Here is a 23,376-nt window from a genome sequence, read left to right as displayed (position 1 = left end):
GATGTAAGTCAGAAATTCAGGGAGCTAGGGTGGAAGCTTAGAGCTAAAATAAACAGTTGTTATCCTCCAGTGTGTTGCCAGTACTAACAAGGCAAGGAATAGAGAGAGAGAGGAGATGAACATGAGGTTACAGGTATGGCGCAGGTGGGAGGGTTTTGGATTCATGGATAACTGGGGGTCTTTGTGGGGTAGGTGAGATCTCTACAAACAGAGTGGTCTTCACCCGAACCGAGAGATACCAATATCCTGGGGAGAAAATTTCCAAATGCTCTCCAAGAAGGTTTAAATTTAGTAGAGGGATGGGAACCTAAATTGTAGTTCCAGTATACAGGAGGTTGAGAGTAGTGAGATCAGAAAGAAGGTATCACGGTCACAAGAGGGCACCAGCAAGTAAGAAGTTGGTTTGAAGTGTGTCTCTATTTTAACACCAGTAGCATTGAACTTGCAACATGTATTTATACCTGGGACTTCGATGTTATGGCCATTTCAAAGATTTGGATAGAGCAAAGGCAGGAATGGCTGTTGCAGGTTCTGGGATTTAGATGTTTCAGTAAGAACAGAGATGATGGTAAAAAGGTGTAGTATTGGTAATCAAGCAAGTTTTGAGAAGATTTGTAGCTCAGGTTGAGGTTTTGGATGTTAAGTTTGCTCGCTTATTTCCAGATGTTTTGTTACCTTACTAGGTAACATCTTCAATGGGCCTCAGATGAAGCAATGCTGAAAATTCCTGCTTTCTATTTATGTTTTGGGTTTCTTTGGGTTGGTGATATTATTTCCTGTAGTGAAGTCACTTCCTGTTTCTTTTCTCAGAGGTGGTAGATGTGTTTGTTACGTAGTAAGGTAATGAAACGTCTGGAAATTAACCTTGCAGCTCAGCGAGCAAACCTACATCCAATTGTCATCAAGGACAGTATTGCACAGTGGCAGTAAGGATGTTTGAGGACACGTCTACAGTGGTAGTATAGGCTGAGGTTAGAAACAGAAAAGGAAAGGTCACGTTGTTGGGAGTTTTCTATAGGCCTCCAAATAGTTCCAGAAAAGTAGAGGAAAAGGTAGCAAAGATGATACTCGATAGGAGCAAGAGAGCAAGGGTAGTTGTTATGGGTTTTTTTTAAACTTTTCAAGTATTGACTATATACTCAACTACTCTATAGTTAGAGTACTTTAGATGAGTCACCTTTTGTCCAATGTGCACAGGAGGATTTCCTCTCACTCTTAGAGGGACCAACCAGGGGTGAGGCCACATTGGATTTGGTACTGGGTGATGAACCCAATCAGGTGTTAGATTTGGAGGTAGGTGAGCACTTTGGTGATAGTGACCACAATTCAGTTATGTTTACTTTAGTGATGCAAAGGCAGAGATATATCTGCAAGGCAAGAGTTATAGCTGGCAATTATGATGTGATTAGGCAAGATTTAGGATGCATAAGATGGGGAAAAACTATAAGGGGTGGGCATAATTGAAATGTGGAGCTTATTCTAGGCACATAAACTACGGGTCTTTGATAAGTATGTACTCGTCAGGCAGGGAGGATATTGTCAAATGTGGGAGCCATGGTTTACTAAAGAAATTGAATCTCTTGTCAAGAGGAAGGAGGCGGCTTACGTTAGGGCACTTGAGAGTTACAGGTTAGCCAGGAAAGACCTAAAAAGAGCATTGAGGCGGCAAGAGGGGATTTGAGAAGTCATTGGCGGATAGGACTAAGGAAACCCGAATGCTTTCTATAGCTATATCAGGAATGCAAGAATGACTAGAGTAAGATTAAAGCCAATCAAGGATAGTGGTGGGACGTTGTGTATGGAGTCAGAAGAGATAGTGAAAGCGCTAAATGAATATGTTCTTTTTCTAGTGTGAATACTGATAAAAATGTTGTCGAGGAGACTACTGAGATACAGGCAACTAGACTAGATGATATTGAGTTTTGCAAGGAGGAGGTGTTAGTAATTCTGGGAAGTGTGAAAATATGAGTCCCCTGGGCCAGATTAGATCTTTCCTAGGATTCTCTGTGAAGCCAGGGAGAAGATTGCAGACCCTTTGGCTTTGATCTTTATAGAACAATATAGCACAGAACTGGCCCTTCCAGCCTCTATGTTGCGCTGACCAGTGAACTATTCTCAGCTCATCCCCCTACACTATCCCAAAATCATCCATCATTGTCTACAGGATGAGTGCCAGCAGATTGGCAGATAGCAAGTGTTGTTCCCTTGTTCAAGAAGGGGAGTAGAGACAACCTTGGTAACTATAGACCAGTAAGACTTACTTCACTTGTGGGTAAATTGTTGGAAACGTCTACAACAGATAGGATTTATAATCATCTGGAAAGGAATAAGTTGATTGGGGATTGTCAACACTGTTTTGTGAAGGGAAGGTCGTGCCTCACAAACCTTATTGTGTTCTTTGAGATGGTGACCAAACAGGTGGATGAGGGTAAGGTAATTGATGTGGTGTATATGGATTTCAGTAAAGTGTTTGATAAGGTTCACCGCAATAGGCTATTGGACAAAATACAGGGATTGAAGGCAATTTAGCAGTTTGGATTAGAAATTGGCTAGCTGAAAGACAGAGGTTGGTGGTTGGTGGGAGATATTCACCCTGGAGTTTAGTTAATCGTCATGTGCCGAAAGAATTGTTTTTGGTCCACTGTTTTGTCATTTTTATGAACGACATGGATGAGGGCGTAAAAGGATGGGTTACTAAATTTGCAGATGATACTAAGGTCGGTCGAGCTGTGGATAGTGCTGAAGGATATTGCAGGTTACAAAGGGACACAAGCTGCCAACTGGGCTGGGATAATGCAGAAAAATGTGAGAGGTGATTTGCTTTGGAAGGAGCAACAGGAATGCAGAGTACTAGACTAATGGTAAGATTCTTGATAGTGTAAATGAACAGAGAAATCTCAGTGTCAATGTGCATAGATCCCTGAAAGTTGCCACCCATGTTGATAGTACTGTTAAGAAGGCATATGCTGTGTTGGCTTTTATTAGTAGAGGGATTGAGTTCCAGAACCATGAGGTCATGCTGCAACTGTACAAAATTCTCATACAGCTGCACTTGGAGTATTGTGTACAGTTCTGGTCACTGCCTTATAGGAAGGATATGGAAGCCTTGGAAAGGGTTCAGAGGAGATTTACTAGAATGTTGCCTGGTACAGAGGGAAGGTCTTAAGAGGAAAAGCTGAGGGATTGGAGGCTGAGAAGTGATTTATTTGGAGACATGAGATAAATCAGCCAGTTAGGTAGGGTGGACAGTAAAACCCTTTTTCCTCAAATGATGGCTAGCATGGAGGGGCATAGCTATAAATTGAGGGGTGATAGATTTTAGGACAGATGTCAGAGGTAGTTTCTTTACTCTGTAGTCGGGGTGTGGAATGCAGTGCCTGCAACAGTAGTATACTTGCCAATTTCAAGGGCATTTCAATGATCATTGGATAGACGTATGGTCGAAAATGGAATAGTGTAGGTTAGATGGGCTTCAGAGTGGTTTCACAGGTCAGCACATCGGGAACCAAAGTGCTTGTAGCGTTCTATGTTTTATGGTCCTCCATAGCAATGCATATAAATTTTAATTTCCCATTAAAATCATCATTCTATCAATATGTCCCTATCATCCATGATGAGCAGTTGACCCCAATGCAGATTACAAGCTTAATTTAATGATCAAGGTCAAATAGACAAGAAGGAGATACAAAGTGAAAACATGTATGATTGTTCAATAGATTACTCTGAGTAAAAAATGAGGTCTGCAGATGCTGGAGATCACAGCTGCAAATGTGTTGCTGGTCAAAGCACAGCAGGTTAGGCAGCATCTCAGGAATAGAGAATTCGACGTTTCGAGCATAAGCCCTTCATCAGGAATGAGACCACAACTTTGATCAATTAAGAAAAAATATTTAAAGACAGAATTGCAAGTGTTACAAATTTTTAAAAAGCTTAAGATTATAAATAAGACTGAATTACCTCCAGTAATTACCAAAAGGCTCTCCTTTTTCTCTTTTTCAAAACGTGTTGCCATCTCTTCTTGTGATGCTTCTTCCTCATTTTCCTCCTGAAGTTTCTTCATTCTCTCCATTAGAACCTCCAATTCACTGACAGAATCTGAAGTCTATGAAACATTTTAGAACTGTGCTGAGTTGCAGAACTTGGTATTCAGGCCAAAATTGAGATAGTTGAAGTAATTTAAGCATTTACTATCAAAGATGGTTTTTGTTTAATTAGAAACTACAGAATAAATTTATTATGAGGTCACCTGGATGATATGCTATAAACCTAATGCAACATTACAAATACAAGACGGAATCAGTTTCAGAAATATTGCACAAACAAACTAGAAAGTACTGTCTTGGTTAAGGAGTTGCATTTTGATGTTAAGTGTGAAAGAATAGAACACAAAATCATGTTTTAAGGGATTACCAAAGAATTAGTGTAGAATTTTAACCCAGGAAAGAAAAAATAAGTCAGTTTCTTGTCCTTCATATTGTGTTTTGTAAGTAACTCAGATTCTTACGAGCAAACTTCCTCTTAGATGCTGCGTTAAAAAAGCTTTCAGCCATTCTAAGATACAAAATCACTATCTATAATTTAGTGCACCTAAAAGTAGTGATTGCCCCGCCCCTAAAAACGGTCATGATAGGATTCAGATAGATATTTCCGAGCAGCTTGTACTTTCATTTCCAAAGTTTTCTTTTCAGTTACTAATGGTTATGTAGCAGACCCATGACCACCTAACTAAAGTCAAAAACTTCAGTATGGAAATTGAATAGTGTCTCCAAAATGCCCTAAATGACTGTACCTAGAAATTCTTCTAGGAAAAGAGCAAACACATTTTAAAGGAGAGATCAACAAGGACAACACTTAAGCACTTGGCAAAGGTTGGTGGGAGCTAGAGCACATTAAAAGTGATTAAATGTATGATACTGAATTCTATAGCTGCAAACTGGATGTAATGTCAACCCCTAGCATGCCTGCACTTGCGTGAATGATGAGTAAGTGATAATATATTAGGTCACCAGCTCAATATAAAAAATTGTGCAAATCTTCAGTATTACAGAAACTGCACATGTGCACTGACTTGCTTCTGTAGTACAATGGTCGTGTTCCTACCTCTGGCTCAGCAGGTCAACCTACCATAGAGGTGCATCATAAAACAGCCAAAGAGGATACTTAAGGAAGTGGTCCTAGAAATAGTGAATGTATTGATGATCATCTTTCCAGATACGGGTGGTGTACTGACATGGATAGAAAACTCATTGGCAGACAGGAAATAAAGGATAGTAATAAATGAGTCATTTTCTGAGTGGCAGCCAGTGAACAGTAAGGTATCACACCAATCAATGCTTGCACCCCAGCTATTTATATTAGAGAACAACCTTGGTTATCTGAATGTCAATTATCCAAATTTAAGATTATCTGAACAAGATGTCAAGGTCCCGTAAAAATGTTTTCCAAACAATCAGTTATCCAAAAAGAATACTCCCTGCCTGTCTCACTTGGATAATCAAGATTATTCTGTATATTTTAATGATTTAGATGTGTGGACGGAATGTAATTTCAATGTAGTGATTGGAACAAGGCGGACCTTACCAAGAGGTTCTTTACTGAAGTTGTTAACCTGGGCCAATCACCACAGCCTTGGCTGACCAATTAACCAGGATAGTGGAATCCCCTCAGTTGAGGATCAAAAAAAGCATAACCAAGAGATTAGAATATCCTCAATTCAGGGACTAACTGAAATCCAACATATTGTGGATTTTTGTGTTTGGTTTTGTTTGTTTGTGGGGGAACTGGCTTTTGAGCTGGCTGGTCATAACCAGTCTTATTGTGGGTGTTTGTAAATATAAAATATGACTAGATCATTAGAATCATTTCCGTTGAGGACCAATTCCAAGCTGGCTGGCCACAGCCATTGTATTGTGAACTAGTAAATAAAGGGTGACTTGGTGACAGGCCATTGGCCTCTGTACAGTTATTTCAGTGGTGACGGAAGAAAACAGGATGTGACTAAATAACATCCACTTGCAACCGTCATACTGGAGTTGGGGGTAAGCATTTCTGGCATTATGCCTCTATTTAGGAAGCTTGACTCATTTGACTCTGTTGTCAAAGATTAGGCCCAGTATGTGGAAAGAATGCAATTCTTTTTTCTAGGCAAACAACACTGGGGCAGATGAAAAGAAATGAGTAATCCTTCTAACTGCATGTGGACCCACAACATTTTTGGTTACGAGGGGATTAATTTTTCCTAGAAGCACCAGACAGTAAAACCTTCCAATAGTTGACAGTTGTTTAAGAAATATTAAAACCCCAGACCTCCTCTATTCCTGAGATGCTATTGGTTTTATTCAACTGTTGGAGAACTGGGGGATTCCATATTGGGATTTTTAACAAGGTTACAGTGACTGACCGAGACATGTGATTTTGGCTTAAGCTCGAAGGAGGCCATTTGGGACCTGGGATTAGTGACAAACATGCAGAAGGCCTACTAGCTGAAGCCCAACTGGATTTCAAACAGGCACTGCAGCTGGGTCATTAGAAAATACGTTAAGTGGAGCATGGATCTACAGGGCATCCCAACGGAAGTGGATATCCTCACCTACCCAACTGAGCTGGGGGAATACCACTAAGTGTAGGCAATCACAAAGCCTCACACAGGAAATGTCCTTAGCAGAGGGTCACTAGGCTAAGCCACAGTAAAACCCCACAACAAACAGTCTCAGCCAAGTGGTGAAACATTTCTTATGATTTGGGCTGGCAAACTACTGTAGTTGCTGTGGGATGCGGACTGGAAACAGTAAAGGAATCCTGTAAAGCCGGACTTGAATAAGAAAAAAAAAAATCATACCCTGGTACTCAGGAGAATGCAGACCCTGGAAAGCTGCCTTACATGTGGGTTGGAACAAATAAATTATTTAGTGACACCAAAACTGGAGTCAATTAATATTCATGCTTGGTTTAAATGATCACCTAGTTCACACGGAGTTCGATACTGGCACAGCTATATGTATGGTTGTGAAATCTGTCTTTAACAAGATCTACTTGTGACTCCAACCCTTAAAATTTGTGGAAGGCCTCAGCCAAACTGAGAACATATACTGGGGAACAGTGGCAGATTAAGAGTACAACTTAGGTACCTGTCTATGAGAAGCATTTGGTGCAGTTACCACTGATGGTAGTAAAAGGCTTGAGCCCAAGCCTATCGGAGCAAAATTCACCTTGATAGGCTCAACATTTTTTCATTGGAAAATGGCTGCCTCAGTGAAATACCCATGAGATTTTCCAAGAAAGGTTTTGGACTATCAAAGGAGCCAAAGCCACTTTACATGTTGATCAGGATGCAATTTCAAGATTTTTTAAGGCACGCCTAGTGCCATTTGCTTCGTGGAGGATAGTAGAGATGGAAATCAGGAGGCTCGAGAGAGAGAGAGAAGCGCTTAAATCATCAAAATAGTGCAGTTTGCAGAATGGGCAGCACCGGTTGCACTGATTGGAAGTCCTGATGACTACATTTGCCTTTGTGGAGATTTTAAGCAGATGGTAAACTGCTTCTTGCAGCTGGATAGATACCCCATCCCTTGCATAGAGGACGTGATGCAAAGTTGGAGGGGCACTGTCCTTTACAAAGCTGGATATGAACTGTGGACAGCACAGTGGCACAGTAGTTAGCACTGCTGCCTCACAGCGCCTGAGACCCAGGTTCAATTCCCACCTCAGGCGACTGTGTGGAGTTTGCACATTCTCCCAGTGTCTGCGTGGGTTTCCTCCGGGTGCTCCAGTTTCCTCCCACAGTCCAAAGATGTGCAGGTCAGGTGAATTGGCCATGCTAAATTGCCTGTAGCGTTAGGTGAAGGGGTAAGTGTAGGGGTATGGGTGGGTTGCGCTTCGGTTGGTCGGTGTGAACTTGTTGGGCCTAAGGACCTGTTTCCACACTGTAGGTAATCTAATCTAAACTATGCCTACCTAAAATTGCAACTAGATGAGAATTCCTAGAAGTATGCTACAATTAATACCCATATGGAGTTCTGATTTAAGGTGATAGTTTGTGCAATCTTATGGTAAGAAAATTGCGCAATAGCCGCACCATGTAAATGGAGCTGAAATCGCTTTATAGCCAATACAGCTAAGGGAAGCTAATGTTCTACAAATTACGTTCAAACTTCAATTGCATTAAAGCCCATTTGCATTGAAGGCACAGGTTATAGCAGAACCAACTACAAGACTGCTTTTGGGATATCAGCCTGCACTCTTTTCCAATGGACCATGGAGAACATTGTGGGCTAGCCCAAGTTGTTATTTATCTGGATAACATACTGATAACGGGAAGACCAATAAAGAGCACTTCAACTTGGGAAAAATGTTTAAGCATTATGTCCAGGTGGTTGTATGCCTTAGATGGGGAAAAAAAAAATCTGTATTCTAGGTGACCTTCTTGGGTTACACCCATTGGAAGCTTAAGTGAGGGTGACCAAAGGAGCCCTGGCTCCCATATCAACTGGCATTTCCTTGGGTTAGTGAATTATTACATAAAATTCATACATAACCTGCCACCCATCTTGGCACCCTTACAACTACTATTGAAAAGGGGTCAGCCTCAGAAATGGTCACAAAGATAAGAAACAGCCTTTATGGAAATGAAAAAACAGCTGTTATCATCTATGATCCAAAGCGAGAAGTCATGCTGATGTACAATACCTCCCTGTATAGTATTGGGGTAGTGTTGGCTCACCAGTAGCCCAGAGAGGAATGGCCAATAGTGCACGCTGCCCAGACTTTGGCTGATGCTGAATGCAAATATGCTCAGATAGAGAAGGAAGGTTTGGCAGTTGCATGTGTGAAGAAGTTCTACCAGTACCTTTATGGATGTGAATTTTTCATAGTAACAGATCATATACACCCGCTAGGGCTATTGAAGGAAGACAAGGAGTGTCACGCAAAGCTTCTGGTAAAATTCAGTATTGGATCCCTATTCTCAGGAGCATAAGTTAGAGTACCATTCAGAAAGCCAAGTGGCTAAATGCAGATGCCTTGAGCCATCTCCCACTGGCAGATACTTGGTGGTGCCTTTTCTGGAAGAGTCAGTTTTGGTTTTAAACTTTCTGGACACCTTTCCAGTCACCACTGATAATAATCGAATTGTGGACACAAAATTCTTTCCCAGCAAAACTGGAACAACTTCAATTCCCACCCCTGGTGACTGTGTGGAGTTTGCACATTCTCCCAATGTCTGTGTGGGTTTCCTTCAGTTGCTCCGGTTTCCGCCCACAATCCAAAAATGTGCAGGTTAGGTGAATTGGCCAAGCTAAATTGCCCATAGTGTTAGGTGAAGGGGTAAATGTAGGGGAATGGGTCTGGGTGGGTTGCGCTTCAGAGGGTTGGTGTGGACTTGTTGGGCCGAAGGGCAATCTAATCTAATCTAAACTGGTGGAAACAGAGTAAACAGAAGGGCTATTGCAATCAGGATTGAAACCTTTCTGGATCTGGCAACACCAGATTACTGGAGAGGATCACAAGTTACTATGGGAAGCGAGGGTGTTTATCCAAGCAAAGGTAAACACCAGATACTGGCCACACTCCACCAAAGTCTTCTGGGGGTTTCCGGGATGTTAGCCCACAATGCTAACAAGGCCAAAACTTGCCACCAGCTGCACCCCCATATTAATGGGAATGGCCGGGTAAACTCTGGACCCAGTTGCATATCGATTATGTTGGTCCTTTCATGGGATGAATGTTCCTGGTCATTGGGGACGCCCAAAGTGGTTGGACCTACAAAACATTCATTCAGCAAACTCAGGAATGACAACTGAGAAGCTGTGAGCATCATTAGTGATACACTGACTCCCGTAAGCTTTGGTCATGAGAAAATGGGACATTTACCAGTAGGGAATTAAAATATTTCCTAAAGTCCAATGGCATTCAACACACAAGGACTGCTCCGTACCATCCATGTAGTTTCTAAGGTCTAGTGGAATGAGTGGTCCAAATATTCAAGACAGGCTTAAAGAAGCAGCCTACAGCGCCAACTGAGACCAAACTGTCCTCATTCCTATTTGATTATAGACACACTCCACATGCAAAAATAGGTATAGCTCCAGCAGAGTCACCGATAGGGAGAAGAGTCCGCACCAGTTTAAACCTGATATTTCCAGACCCTAGGGGTGGCAGGAATGCTAATGCTTCATCTAAACAAGAGAAAAAAATTAATTCAGGGGATGAAGTTTGGTGCCCAAACTATGGAAGTGGCATTGTATGGGTACATGGCAAGGCTGATGCATGATTTATAAAGTTCAGGTAGATGATACAGTCTTGAACAAACATGTGGATCAGCTGAAAGACTACTTCAAAAACAGGGCAGGAGCAAAATATACCTGGCCCCTCAGAACAGCCAGAAGGCCCAGCAGAAACAGGTGCTCCCACTCCATCTAGTGTCAAGGAAACTTCAGTCTGAAATAGATGCAGCCTCAACGTTGTTGCTGCCCAGTTGAAGAGGAGGATGCTCTTCAGACACACTCTGGACTCAAGACACAAGACAAGCCAAGATGAGTCTGATTCAGAGGAACCATACCGGAGGGGAAAGCATTGCAAGAGAAGATACAAGTAAAAGACCAGGCTTACATTCCTGGACTTAGGGAGGTCATGACTGGAACCAGGTCGACCTCGGTGATGATGATACTCTTGATTGGGATTGTTAACCTGGATCAGTGGAATCAATCTGAAGCCTAAGTATATACAAAAACCAGAAAATTAGAATTTCCTCAGTTCAGACTCCAGAAAAAAGGTAATATACATAAAACCAGGACAATAGAATCTCCCCAGTTGAGGACTGACTGACCTGGCTGGCCACAGCCACTGTTTGTACACTAGTAAGGAAAGGGTGACTTGGTGATGAGACACCCGTTTCTGTGCTGTAATTTCAGTTGCCAAGCTTGAGGATGATAAATCTTTGTGGAAGGATGAACTAAGAGGATGCAGTGATGCTATAACGTGATTTGGCAAGTTGAGTGAGTGGGCAAATTTGAGGCAGAAGAAGTACAATGTGAATGTATACAAGGTAATCCATTTTGGTCACAAAAACAGGAAGGCAGATTATCTGAATGATAACAGATTCAGAAAGACTGAGGTGCAATGAGACGTGGGTATTCTTGTATAGTCACTCAAACTGAGTATACAAGCGCATCGTGTGATGGAGGCAGTAAGTTGACACTGAGAGCAAGATGATTTGAATACAACAGCAAGGATGCCTTACTGCAATCATACAAGGCATTGGTAAGAACACAAGGAATACTGTGTGCAGTTTTGGTCTCCTTATCAGAGCAAGGATGTTCTAGTTTATGGGGGTAGTGTAACAATAGTTTATGCACTGATTCTAGGATGGTAAGCTGAACATTTTAATGAGTGAATTAATTAGGAGCTGAAAATGTGTTGCTGGAAAAGCGCAGCAGCTCAGGCAGCTTCCAAGGCGCAGGAGAATCAATGTTTTGGGCAGGAGCCCTTCTTCAGGAATATCCGAAACATCGACTCCCCTGCTCCTTGGATGCTGCCTGACCTGCGCTTTTCCAGCAACATATTTTCAGCTCTGATCTCCAGCATCTGCAGTCCTGACATTCTCCTGACTTAATTAGGACCATGTTTGCGAGAGTTTGGAAGAATGAGAGGGGAATCTCAGAAACCTATAAAATTATAACAGAACTAGACAAGATTAAAGCAGGAAGAATTTTCCTGAAGACTGGACTGTCCAGAACCACAGGTCACATTCTAAACAGTAGCCCATTTCGGTCTGAGGGGAACAGAAATTTCTTCACCCAAAGAGTGGTTAGACTGCAGAAAGTGACTGAGACCAAAATATTGAATGTGTTCTCCAAGTTAGATTTAGCCCTCAGGGCTAAAGATATCAAAGGATACAGGGAGAATGTGAGAAAGGGGTACTGAGTTGGATGAATAGCCATCATATTGAATGGCTCAAAAAGGACTAAATGGCTGATTCCAGCTGCTATTTTCTATGTTTTATGAAATGTACTTTGATCTAACAATAAAAAGAAAGGAAGTGAAATTTCAAAGTTAGGATGGGTAATAACTTGGCCTCTATTATTCTTTGCATAAAATGTTGGCACATAGAATTTTCTTAGAAGTTTCCTTAACCTTGCTTCTCCTAGAGTTTAAATTGATGACTTTGGGAAAGCAAATCCTAACAGGACTTATACACTTAACGGTAAGGTCTAAGGACTGTTGCTGAACAAAGACCTTGGAGAGCAGGTTCAGAGGTCCTTGAAAGTGGAGTTGCAGGTAGGCAGGATAGTGAAGGTGTTCAGTATGGTCAGAGTGTTGAGTACAGGAGTTGGGAGGTCAGGTTGCGGTTGTACAGGATATTGCTTAGGCCGCAGTTGGAATATCGCATGCAACTCCAGTCTCCTTCCTATCGGAAAGATGTTGTGAAATTTGAAAAGGGTTCAGAAAGGATTTACAAGGATGTTGCCAGGATTGGAGGATGTGAGCTATATGGAGAGGTTAAATAGGCTAGTACTATTTTCCCTGAAGCATCAGAGGCTGGAGTGTGACTGCATAGGAGGTTTATAAAATCGAGGGACACCACTAGGATAAATAGACAGACATTTCCCTGGGGTCAGGGAGTCCAGAACTAGAGGGCATAGGTTTCAGGTGAGAGGGAAAAGATATAAAAGACCTAAGGGGCAACTTTTTCACAGAGGGTGGTCTGTGTATGGAATGAGCTGCCAGAGGAAGTGGAGGATTGGTACAATTGCAACATTTAAAAAGACATTTGGACGGGTATATGAATAGGAAGGGTTTGGAGGGATATGGGCCAGGTGCTGGCAGGTGGGACTAAACTGGGTTGGGATATCTGGTCAGCATGGATGAGTTGGACTGAAGGGTCTGTTTCTGTGCTGTACATCTCTATGACTGACTATAACTGGCCACCCTGCACCCTCTCCAAAAAAAACTTTATATTCATCCTTCAAACATAATTTTAAAAATAACTAATAAAACTCATTTAGACTTCAGTTGCAGAAGAGTACTAATATTTCCAAGCATGTTCACAATCTCTTTTAAACTGACATAAAATCAATAAAACTTTCCATGAACTTTCTTTAATGACATTCAAACCTGCACATAGCTCTTAACTGCGGATCAACTACTGTCTTATAAAAATTCTATCCTTTTTGTTTAGACCATGTGATCTTTTTCAAGTCTTGTTATCTGGATGTTTGGGGATGAACTTTATAATCCTATTCTGCATCATTTCACATGCATTCATTCCAGCTGAGGAGAAAAAAAAGTCAGTAACGAAACAAATAGAAAATCTGAAATAATGTCTTACATGAGCATAAGACTTAGATGGTAAGAAGAACATAAGTAAAAGTAGGAATGAAACAAAAAGAACCCATTGGATCCCAATAGTTTCTGAACAAGGAAATGAACACTCAGTTTTGCAGTTGATTTTAAAAATTTCCTTAGTTGCAGAATTAGTGCATCTAACATGAATGGAATATTCTTAAAAAAAAAACAAACTATTTCTCATGCAGTTAATTAACATTGTCATTAAAAATGTGGAATTTTATAATTTCAAGGATAAGCTAAGCAAAACTAAATATATGATCTGATTTTAGTTGCCTATTTTAACAAATATTAACTTAGAGCACGTTGGCTCAGTGGTTCACTGCTGCCTCCCATTGCCATGGACTGGTGTTCAATTCCAGCTTCAGGCGACTGCCTGTGAAGTTTGCATTCTTCCAGTGTCTGCATGGGTTTTCTCTGGGTTCTTTGGTTTTCTCTCAGTCCAAAGATGTGCAAGTTAAGTAGATTGACCATGATAAAATGCCCTAGTGTTCAGGGATGTGTAGGTTAGGTGGGTTAGCTGTGGAAAATGCCAAGTCACAGGATGGGTCTGGGTGGGATGATTTTCAGAGGGCTTGATGGGCCAAAAAGCCTCTGTTTATATGGTAGGCATTCTATTAAGGTCTTGTCCTATGAGGAGCATTTCAGGACTCTAGGTCTGTATTCAACAGGGTTTAGAAGGCTGAGAGGCTCTCACATTGAAACTTGCAGAATACGGAGAGGCCTGGATAGAATGGATTGGAAAAGATGAAAGAGAAACTAGGACCCAAGGGTACAACCTCAGAATGAAGGGATGGTCCCTTTAGAATTAAGATGTGGAGAAATTTCTTCAGAGAGTGTACAGAATCTGTGGAACTCTGCCACAGAAGGCTACGGAGGCCAATTTTTTTTTTTGAATGCATTCAAAGACCAAGATAAATAGGTTCTTTAAATAGTAAAAGGATGAAGGGTTATGGTAGAAAGCAGGAGATGGGATTGAGATATCAGTCATGAACATGATTGAATAATGGAGCAAACTCAATGGGCTGAATATCCCAATTCTGGTTCTATTCTTATGGCTAAAAACTAATTAGAATCTTTATTTTCATACACTAACTCCAGGACTGTTGTACATCAATGTGACTTCTTCCATGTTGCTCTCATTGCTGGCATTGCACAGACAGAAGTTGCTGACAGCTGGTGCTCCATCTTGGTCAATCTCTGGATTGATGCCACTTCCAAAAACAAAGCTGGCCAATGCGTGATAATGAGCTAACAAGACCATAGCATGGACCAACTCAGCAAGAGACCAACTGTTCTCCCCAGTTTTAAGCAATTTCTAAAAATGAAAACAAAATTAGTTTTTGTTTACTGAAACTATACAATTTTGAAACTTTGAAATATAGTCAGAAACACTCAAAAGACAGACATAGGCAACATAATTGATTCAGAGACCAATTATAAACTTGAAAAATATAAAGAGGTGTTCATAATTTGAAGGTAATTTTATAAATCTAGGTGTAAAGTTAAATTGAAAACAAACACCAGAAGCTATTTCTGGATGATTAGCATTAAAGAAAGGGAATTTATATTGAACTTTTATTAAACTGTGTGTCTGGTTAAGTGGAGTAAACAAAAGACCACTGTGGTTGAAAAGGATATTAGTAAAAATGGAAAGGGCGCAGTGAAGATTTACGACTGATACCAGAAATGCATGGATACAAATCATCAGGTGAGTCTCTTCTCTCAAATGCTAAAGAGTTACATAAGTATATTTAAAATTATGAAAAAAATTTAGTGTTTATCTAGGAAGCATCAGCATATTTAGATTAGATTACTTAGTGTGGAAACAGGCCCTTCGGCCCTACAAGCCCACACCGACCCGCCGAAGCGTAACCCACCCATATCCCTACATTTACCCCTTACCTAACACTACAGGCAATTTAGCATGGCCAATTCATCTGACCCGCATATCTTTGTGACTGTGGGAGGAAACTGGAGCACCCGGAGGAAACCCACGCAGACACGGGGAGAACGTGCAAACTTCACAGTCAGTCGCCTGAGGCAGGAATTGAACCCAGGTCTCTGGCGCGGAGAGGCAGCAGTGCTAACCACTGTGCCACTGTGACCTATCATATGGACAGCACGAAGAAATCTAAGGTAATCCTCATTCTCTCAGACAGGGAGGAAGATGGAACTCAGCAGAGAGAAAGTTAAGCAAACAGTATTTAACTGTAGCAAATAGATGAAAGGAACTAAATAGCTATAATGTTAGACTTTGACGAGAAAAGATCAAGGAGGTTCAAATGGAGCAAGAACACAAGTATAGGCCTAATGGCCAGTTTCAATGCTATATATTCCAGTTAACCCTGCAATCAGAGGATCAGGCAGCATTCATGGAGAGACAGAAAACTAATGTTTTGAGTCTAGATGACTCTTACGAATTCATAGTGTGAAGGGCGAAGCATTTATACCTCTCACCCACATTAATCTGTTCCCTTCTAAAATTGCTGTACTTCACTCAGGTCCAACTCTAACTTTGCTATCAAACCACTGGCAAATGTGGTACCATTATAATCTGGCACACTGAACATTTCCTTGCAGAGGCTCAATGTCAACTCTAACACTTCTTACCTCCCCTAGACCATGACCCCACATCCAAACATCAAACCAATGTTGCCAGGACTGACACCAACCTCATCACCTCTAAATCATCCCCTCCACCCTTATAGTTGATAGTCCACTTCTACATCTTTCCCAATGTCCATAAAACAGACTTTCCTTGGTAGGCCCATTGTGTCAGCTTGTTCCTGCCTAACTGAGCTCATTTCCTCCTACCTTGACTCTATCCTCTCTCCACTTGTCCAGAACCTGCTGACCTACATGCACGATTCCTCTGCCATATTGAACAGTTTCCAGTTCCCTGGCCCCAATTGCCTCCTCTTCACTTTTAATGTCCAATCCCTCTATCCCTCCATTCCCTAATAGGATGGTCTGAGCACTCTCAGCTTCTTCCTCAACCAGAGGCCTGCCAATCCGCATCCATTACCACTTTTCTCTGTTTCACTGTTTGGGGAAAGAACAAGTTCAATCTCTCCTTTAATTCACCTCACTTCTGCCAAGTCAAAGTAGCAGTTTTGAGCACCCGCATGTGTACTGCTTATGTCTACCTCTTAGTTGGGATACCTCAACTCTTTTCAACACTTTCAGTGCAACTTCATGCTCCCATTTGGACCTTGAAAAATGTGTTCATTTTGCCTCAAATTTTCACCTCACTGTAACTTTCATATGGTCCATCTCTGACACTTACCTTCCTTTCCTTGATCACAGTTTCATTTTGGGGAATAAAACTTCCACTGCCATTCACTATCTTCACAACACTAACTCCCATCACTACCTTCCTTACAGCTCTGCACACCCATGTCCTCTAAGGATTCTATCCCATTCTCTCAGTTGCTTCATCTACATTGTATTTGTTCATATGATGCCACTTTCCAAAACAGCACTGCTGATATGGCTTCCTTCTTCCATAAAGAGTTTCCCACCGACTGTGGTTGAAAGGCCCTGAACTACATCTGACCTATCAACCATGCTTCCGCCCTTGCTCTTCCCTATCACTTCCAACATGATTGGGTCCCCCTTATCCCGACTTTCCATCCAAACAGCCTCTGCATTCAAAGAGTCATTCTCCGCCATTTCAGATAATTTCAGCAGAATACCACCCTCAATCCTTCATTTGTATTTCACAGGGACCCTTTCCTCCAGGACACCCTAGTTCATTCCTCGACTATCAAACACCACTCTCCCTCTCCATGATACCTTCCTATGTAACCATAGAAGGTGCAACACTTGCCCCTTCATCACCTCCCTGCTCACCATCCAAGGGCATAAAGTCTTTCCAGGTGAAGCAGCATTTCACTTATACTTTCTCCAAATCTTGTGTATTGCATTCGCTGCATCAAAAGTGGCCTACTCAGTTATTGGAAAAACCGAAACCAGACCTGGTAACCGCTTTGTAGAACACCTCCAGTCCGTACGCAAGCATGACCTAGACCTTTCCATAGCTGGTAATTTTAACACTGCATCCTGCTCACATGCCCACTTTGTTTATCCTTGGCATGCTGCAATGCTTCAACAAATTACAGCAAAACTTAAAAGGAACAACATCTCTTCTTCAGACAAGACACTTTTCAATCTTCTGGATTTACTACTGAGTTCAACACCTTCAGATCGTGAACCCACTCCCGTTCTTTTTCCTTTTAGCTTTGTTTTTTTAAAAGCTTTATTTTTTTGCATGCTCTGTCAGCATGACCTCTCTCCCCCTTCTCCAATTCCAGAAGAACTGTCGGTTTTTTCCAGGTTCAGTTAGACACACCACTGGAATGTGAGAACAGCAGAACAATCACTTAATCTACACTGTCTACACCCTTTTCCCCCCCAGCACCCAATCCCCTCCTCACCACTGCATAAATGCTGCCCTCTCCACACTTCATGATAATCCTGTGTAATTAATCTGAATCTAACCATTGCCTCCTCTGATTTCTCATCTGTGTTGCCGCTTGGCAATTTTACCCAAAACATTACATTAGATTCCATATATATGCTGACAACAGCCAACGCTACCACATTACCACCTCACTCAGCCAATTCTGATTTCTCACACCACTTATCCAGCATCCAGTACTAAAATAAGTAGAAATGTTTTCCAATTAAAATATTTGTCTTATGCCCCTTCTTTCTTATAGTTTGAGACTGTAGATTAGACCCATGTGATCTAGAATTTAAAAGAACACCAAATAAGCTCATCGAAATTCTTAGTTTTTATAGGGGAAATCTGAAGAGATGAATTTCAGAAATTAAGTGTCAACCATGTAGGAATGAGACAGAGATATGTTTCTAAAGACTTGTATATCTTGGGAATTCTCTACTCCATAAAGTTGTGGATATCACTGGATACATATTCAAAATATCAATATCCAGAAATTTGGGAAAATGGAAATGGGTTGAAATGGAAGATCAGCCATGACTTATTTGAATGCACAAGCACACTCAAAAGGCATTCTCCTATTCCTATTTTCTATGTTCTTGTACATCCACTTTGTTAGAGGACCCAAACTAAAATTGTAATTAAATCAGTCTTAATTCAGTTAGATATTTGCAATTCAATTTGTTTGGGAGGATCTCCAGTGGAAAGGTTTACATTGGTTTGTTGTTCTAAAGTTTGGTCAGTGTTGTTAAGAAAGCTATGACTATCTAGAACAAAGAACAAAGAAAATGTACAGCCTTCCAAGCCTGAGCTGATCCAAATCCGCTGTCTAAACCTGTCGCCCAATTCCTAAGCATCTGTATCCCTCTGCTCCCCACCTACTCGTGCATCTGTCCAGACGCATCTTAAAAGAATCTAACATGCCTGCCTCCACTACCTCTGCTGGCAATGCATTCCAGGCACCTAGACCCTCTGGGTAAGGTACTTGTCCCATGTATCCCCCTTAAACTTTTCATCTCTTGCCTTTGAAAGCGTGACCTCTTGTTATTGAATCCTTCACCCTGGGGAAAAGCTTATCTACCCTGTCTATACCCTTCATGATTTTGTAGACCTTAATCAGGTGCACCCTCAAATTTTTTTCTAATGAAAACAATCCTAACCTACTCAACTTCTCTTCATAACTGGCACCTTCCATATCAGGCAACATCCTCGTAAACTTTCTCTGCACCGTCTCCAAAGTGTCCACATCCTTTCAGTAATATGGCAACCAGAACTGTACACAGTATTTGAAATGTGGCCAAACCAATATCTTGTACAATCTTATCATCTGCCAGCTCTTCTACCCAATACCATGTCTGCTGAAGGCAAGCATACCATGCCTTCTTGACCACTCTATCCAACTATGCAGTAACCTTCAGGGTACAATGGACTGAATTCCCAGATCTCTCTGCTCATCAACTTTTCCCAAGGCTCTTCCATTTACAGTATAATTCACTAGAATTAGACTTCCCAAAATGCATCACCTCACATTTGCCTGGATTGAACGCCATCTGCCACTTCTCTGCCCAACTCTCCAGTTTATCCATATTCTTCTGTATCCTTTGACAGTCCCCTATGCTTTCTACTACTCCAATCGTCATGTCATCTGCAAACTTGCTGATCATACCAACAGTGCCCTTTTCCAGATCATTTATGTACATCACAAACAACAGTGGCCCCACCACCAATTCCTGTGGAACACCACTGGTCACCTTTCTCCATTTTGAGAAACTCCCTTCAACCACTACTGTCTCCTGTTGCTTAACCAGTTCTTTATCCGACTAGCTAGAACACCATGCACACCATGTGCCTTTACTTTCTCCATTAGGTTTACCATGTAGATCTTATCAAAAGCCTTAAAGTCTACAGCCTTTCCTTCATCTATCAGCTTGGTCACTTCCTCAAAAGAACTCAAGTTGGTAAGGCATGATCTCCCCCGCACAAAACCATGTTGCCTATCACCGATAAGCCCACTCTTTCCTAAACATAAATAGATCCTATCCTTTAGTACCCTCTCCAGCAACTTTCCCACCAGTGACATCAGGCTTACTGGTCTATAGTTACCCAAAATATCCCTACTACCCTTCTTGTAAGGGGGACAAGATGAGCAACCATCCAGTCCTCCGGTACCTCACCTATGTTTAAGGATGCTACAAAGATATCTGTCAGGGCCCCAGCTATTTCCCCTCTTGCCTCCCTCAGCAACCGGTGATAGACCCATTCCAGTCCTTGGGGATTTGTCCACCTTAACCTCTAGCCTACCCAACACATCTTCCCTACTTATGTCAATTGATCCAGAACAAACTTCTAGCTCTAATCTCAACATTCATCATGTCCCTCTCCTCAGTGAACACTCCTCAGCAAGGCGATCATTCAGCATCTCACCCATTTTCTCAGGCTCGACACAACCCTCCTTCCTTATCCTTTAATGGACCAATCCTTTCTCTAGTTATCCGCTTGCTGTTTATAGAAGAATAAAAGGCTTTAGGATTCTCCTTAATTCTGCTCACTGGAATTATTTCATGACCTTTTTAGCTCATTTGTTTCCTCGTTTAAGACTGGTCCTACTCTCCCACTATTCCTCTAGGGCACATTCTGTTCTTCGCTGCCTGGACGTTATGTATGCTTCCTTTTTCTTCTTGCCGAGTCGTACAATTTCTCCTGTCATCCACTGTTCATGAATCTTGCCTTTCTAATGCATCACTTTGTATGAAAAAGCTTAATGATGATAGTGGACAAGAGCGAATGAATAATCAATTTCTTTGTCATAACAATATATTTTTAGATAAAAAACACAAAACATTGAGCTCAATTTAATACAATATTGCAATTTGTCATTTGAAAATTCAGATGTTGAAAAATCAACAGAAAATTCTCCAACAATAATAGGGAACTTCATGGTTACCTGGTACAAGTTTATCTTCAGCTAATGACATATGAAAGACTCCTGATACTTTTAAGGAGAAGAGGAAGTGAAATTTGTACCACAGTGGAGGAACAAAAAAAATTTCTCAATTCACCATAAATACAATTTAAAATGGAAGAGAAAAATAAAAAATTGGCATTATAATATAGGGTAGCAAATATTTAAGATAGCATTTTACTCAAGTTGCAAAGCCAGCATTTTCTCCATTGATTTATGAAAAATAAATCAGTTTTTCATTCAGTACAGATATATAGTTACAGAACGTACAATGATTCTGGATTAGTGGTGCTGGAAGAGCACAGCAGTTCAGGCAGCATCCAAAGTGCAGCGAAATCGACGTTTCGGGCAAAAGCCCTTCATCAGGAAGGGCTTCATCCTTCCTGATGAAGGGCTTTTGCCCGAAACGTCGATTTCGCTGCACTTTGGATGCTGCCTGAACTGCTGTGCTCTTCCAGCACCACTAATCCAGAATCTGGTTTCCAGCATCTGCAGTCGTTGTTTTTATCACCCAGAACATACAATGCCCAGAATATGGAAGTTTACTGTAGCCTACAATTAAATCATTCAAATGTCTGTTGAAGATTTACCTTGATGTGCTCCTTTGTGATCAGCCAAGGTCTGTGTGCAAGGATTTTGTTGACTTCATTGATATTTTTCAGTTTCTGTGGGACATACTCCAAGCCATTTAGCCACTCCACTTCTCCACCAACCTGCAAGAACTCATTTACATGAGTGTTTACCAAATGGGAACACTGGTGCCTGGTAGCAGCCTGATTAGGGAATATTAAAAAAAATCATATTAGCACTGAACATGCAGAGGAAAGAGCTGTCATTGTTTTATATTAAATTTTGATCACTTCAAATTGCTCTACAATGTTGCCAGAGTTGGGGGATTTAAGGAAAGTTTGAGAAGAGATGGTTAAATAGGCTGTGGTTCTCTTTTTCTGCAGCATTGAGGGGTAACCTTACAGAGGTTTAGAGAATCATGAATGGCATGGATATGGTGAATAGCCAAGGTACTTTCACCAGGGTAGGGGAGTCCATAACTAGAGGACATAGGTTTATGGTGAGAGGGGAAGACTTAAAAAGAGATCTTTGTGGTTTTTAAAGCAGAGGGTGATGCATGTATAGAAATGAGCTGCCAGAGGAAGTGGTGGAGGCTGGTATAATTGCAACATTTAAAAGTCATCTGGATGAGTACATGAATACGAAGGCGTTGGAGGAACGCAGGCCAAATACTGGCAAATGGAACTAGATCAATTTAGGATATTGGGTTGGTATGGATGAACTGGACTGAAGGATCTATTTTTGTGCTGTATAACTATGACCCTATACACAATCACCATTAGACATGCTTTAAGTACAGATTTTATTGAATTTCATCATTCGCTATGGTGCGATTCAAACCTTTTCCCTCAAAACTTTAGTCGGAGTCCTTAGCCAGATACACTCAATACTGCAATGCTACTGCCTCCCTAATTGGCAATAATGTGTTCACTCAAATTGTTTAACATGAGGATTTCACAAAGCAACACTTTGCAAAATCCAATTGAACAACCCTTTTATGAAGTACCTCATATTTCAATGAACTAATGACACAACCTAGTATAAAAAGACAGACTGCATCTGTTCGTGGTTACTTATTCAGTAACATCCCAAACAGTAGAAAATATAGATTCATAAAATAGAAGAGAATCACTTTAGACATGCCCAAATATAAATATAGTTCTCATTTTGTTTTCAGTGAATAGTCTTGGGAGCTCCAGGTTTCCTTATTGTGATGACATTCTAAACATACTGTCATTCTCAAACATTGATTGCTGAAAGGAAAGAAATCTTGCTTAAAACTTCTGATGTGAATGAATGAGTTGCATTTATGTGGCAATTGCTGGAGAAACTCAATTGATCTGACATCTGTGGAGAGAAAGCAGAGTTAATTTTGAGTCCTCTGACCCTTCAGACTTGGAAAAGGGTCACGAAACTCAACATTGTCTGCTTTCCTTCCACAGGTGCTACCAGACCTGCAGAGTTAGTCTAGCAATTTGTTTTTGTTTCAGATTTCCAGCAAAGTTAGAACATTGAATATAGAAAAGTACAGCACAGAACAGGCCTTTTGGCCCACAACGTTGTTTGTTTTTCTTTGTTTTATATTTATGCATTTAGATGGCACTTATTATTACATCATGCCATCTTAAAGTTCTTTACAGCTAATCAAATACTTTTGAAGTGTGATCATTAGTGTAATATAGGGAAAACAAATTTACATGTATCAAGGATCCACAAACTGCAATTTGATGATGGACGAAGAATATTTTAGTGATGGCAATTGACAATAGTGGCCTTAACACTGGGGAAAACACTTCTAGTACTGAGATATTTTTACATGCACTTGCAAGAGGGTACAGGCAATACCAAGGTTGGAAATTTTTACGTTTAGTCTGAAACAGTTGCATCAATCTAGATTGTGCATGCAAATTGCCTGAGTGGGATACAATGCAGGTGCAGTTTGTATGGCCCCACTGAGCTAACAAAAACATATTTAAAGTTTTCATAAAAATCTGAAAGAGTATACAGGATTTGGAGTTGCCGGTGTTGGACTGGGGTG

The 23,376-nt window shown here is 41.1% G+C and overlaps 1 protein-coding gene across 7 annotated transcripts in view; it reads right to left on the bottom strand.

The window, feature by feature from the left end:
• Nucleotides 1-23,376, bottom strand: part of LOC132816694 (sestrin-3-like) — a 163,660-nt gene that overhangs the window by 53,487 nt on the left and 86,797 nt on the right. For 6 of the 7 annotated variants that reach the window (XM_060826572.1, XM_060826571.1, XM_060826570.1 and 3 more), the window contains 3 exons: nucleotides 21,359-21,541; nucleotides 14,432-14,659; nucleotides 3,958-4,102 (listed from right to left, as the gene is read on the bottom strand). In XM_060826572.1, the coding sequence (XP_060682555.1) occupies nucleotides 3,958-4,102; nucleotides 14,432-14,659; nucleotides 21,359-21,541 (556 nt within the window). The remainder of the gene's footprint in view (nucleotides 1-3,957; nucleotides 4,103-14,431; nucleotides 14,660-21,358; nucleotides 21,542-23,376) is intronic. The other variant, XM_060826576.1, reaches the window with a different exon arrangement.

The sequence above is a fragment of the Hemiscyllium ocellatum genome, chromosome 6, assembly GCF_020745735.1.
Source record: "Hemiscyllium ocellatum isolate sHemOce1 chromosome 6, sHemOce1.pat.X.cur, whole genome shotgun sequence".
In the NCBI taxonomy this organism is placed as follows: Eukaryota; Metazoa; Chordata; class Chondrichthyes; order Orectolobiformes; family Hemiscylliidae; genus Hemiscyllium; species Hemiscyllium ocellatum.
The sequence above is the reverse complement of the archived record's forward strand: the minus strand, read 5'-3'. Positions and strand labels throughout refer to the sequence as shown.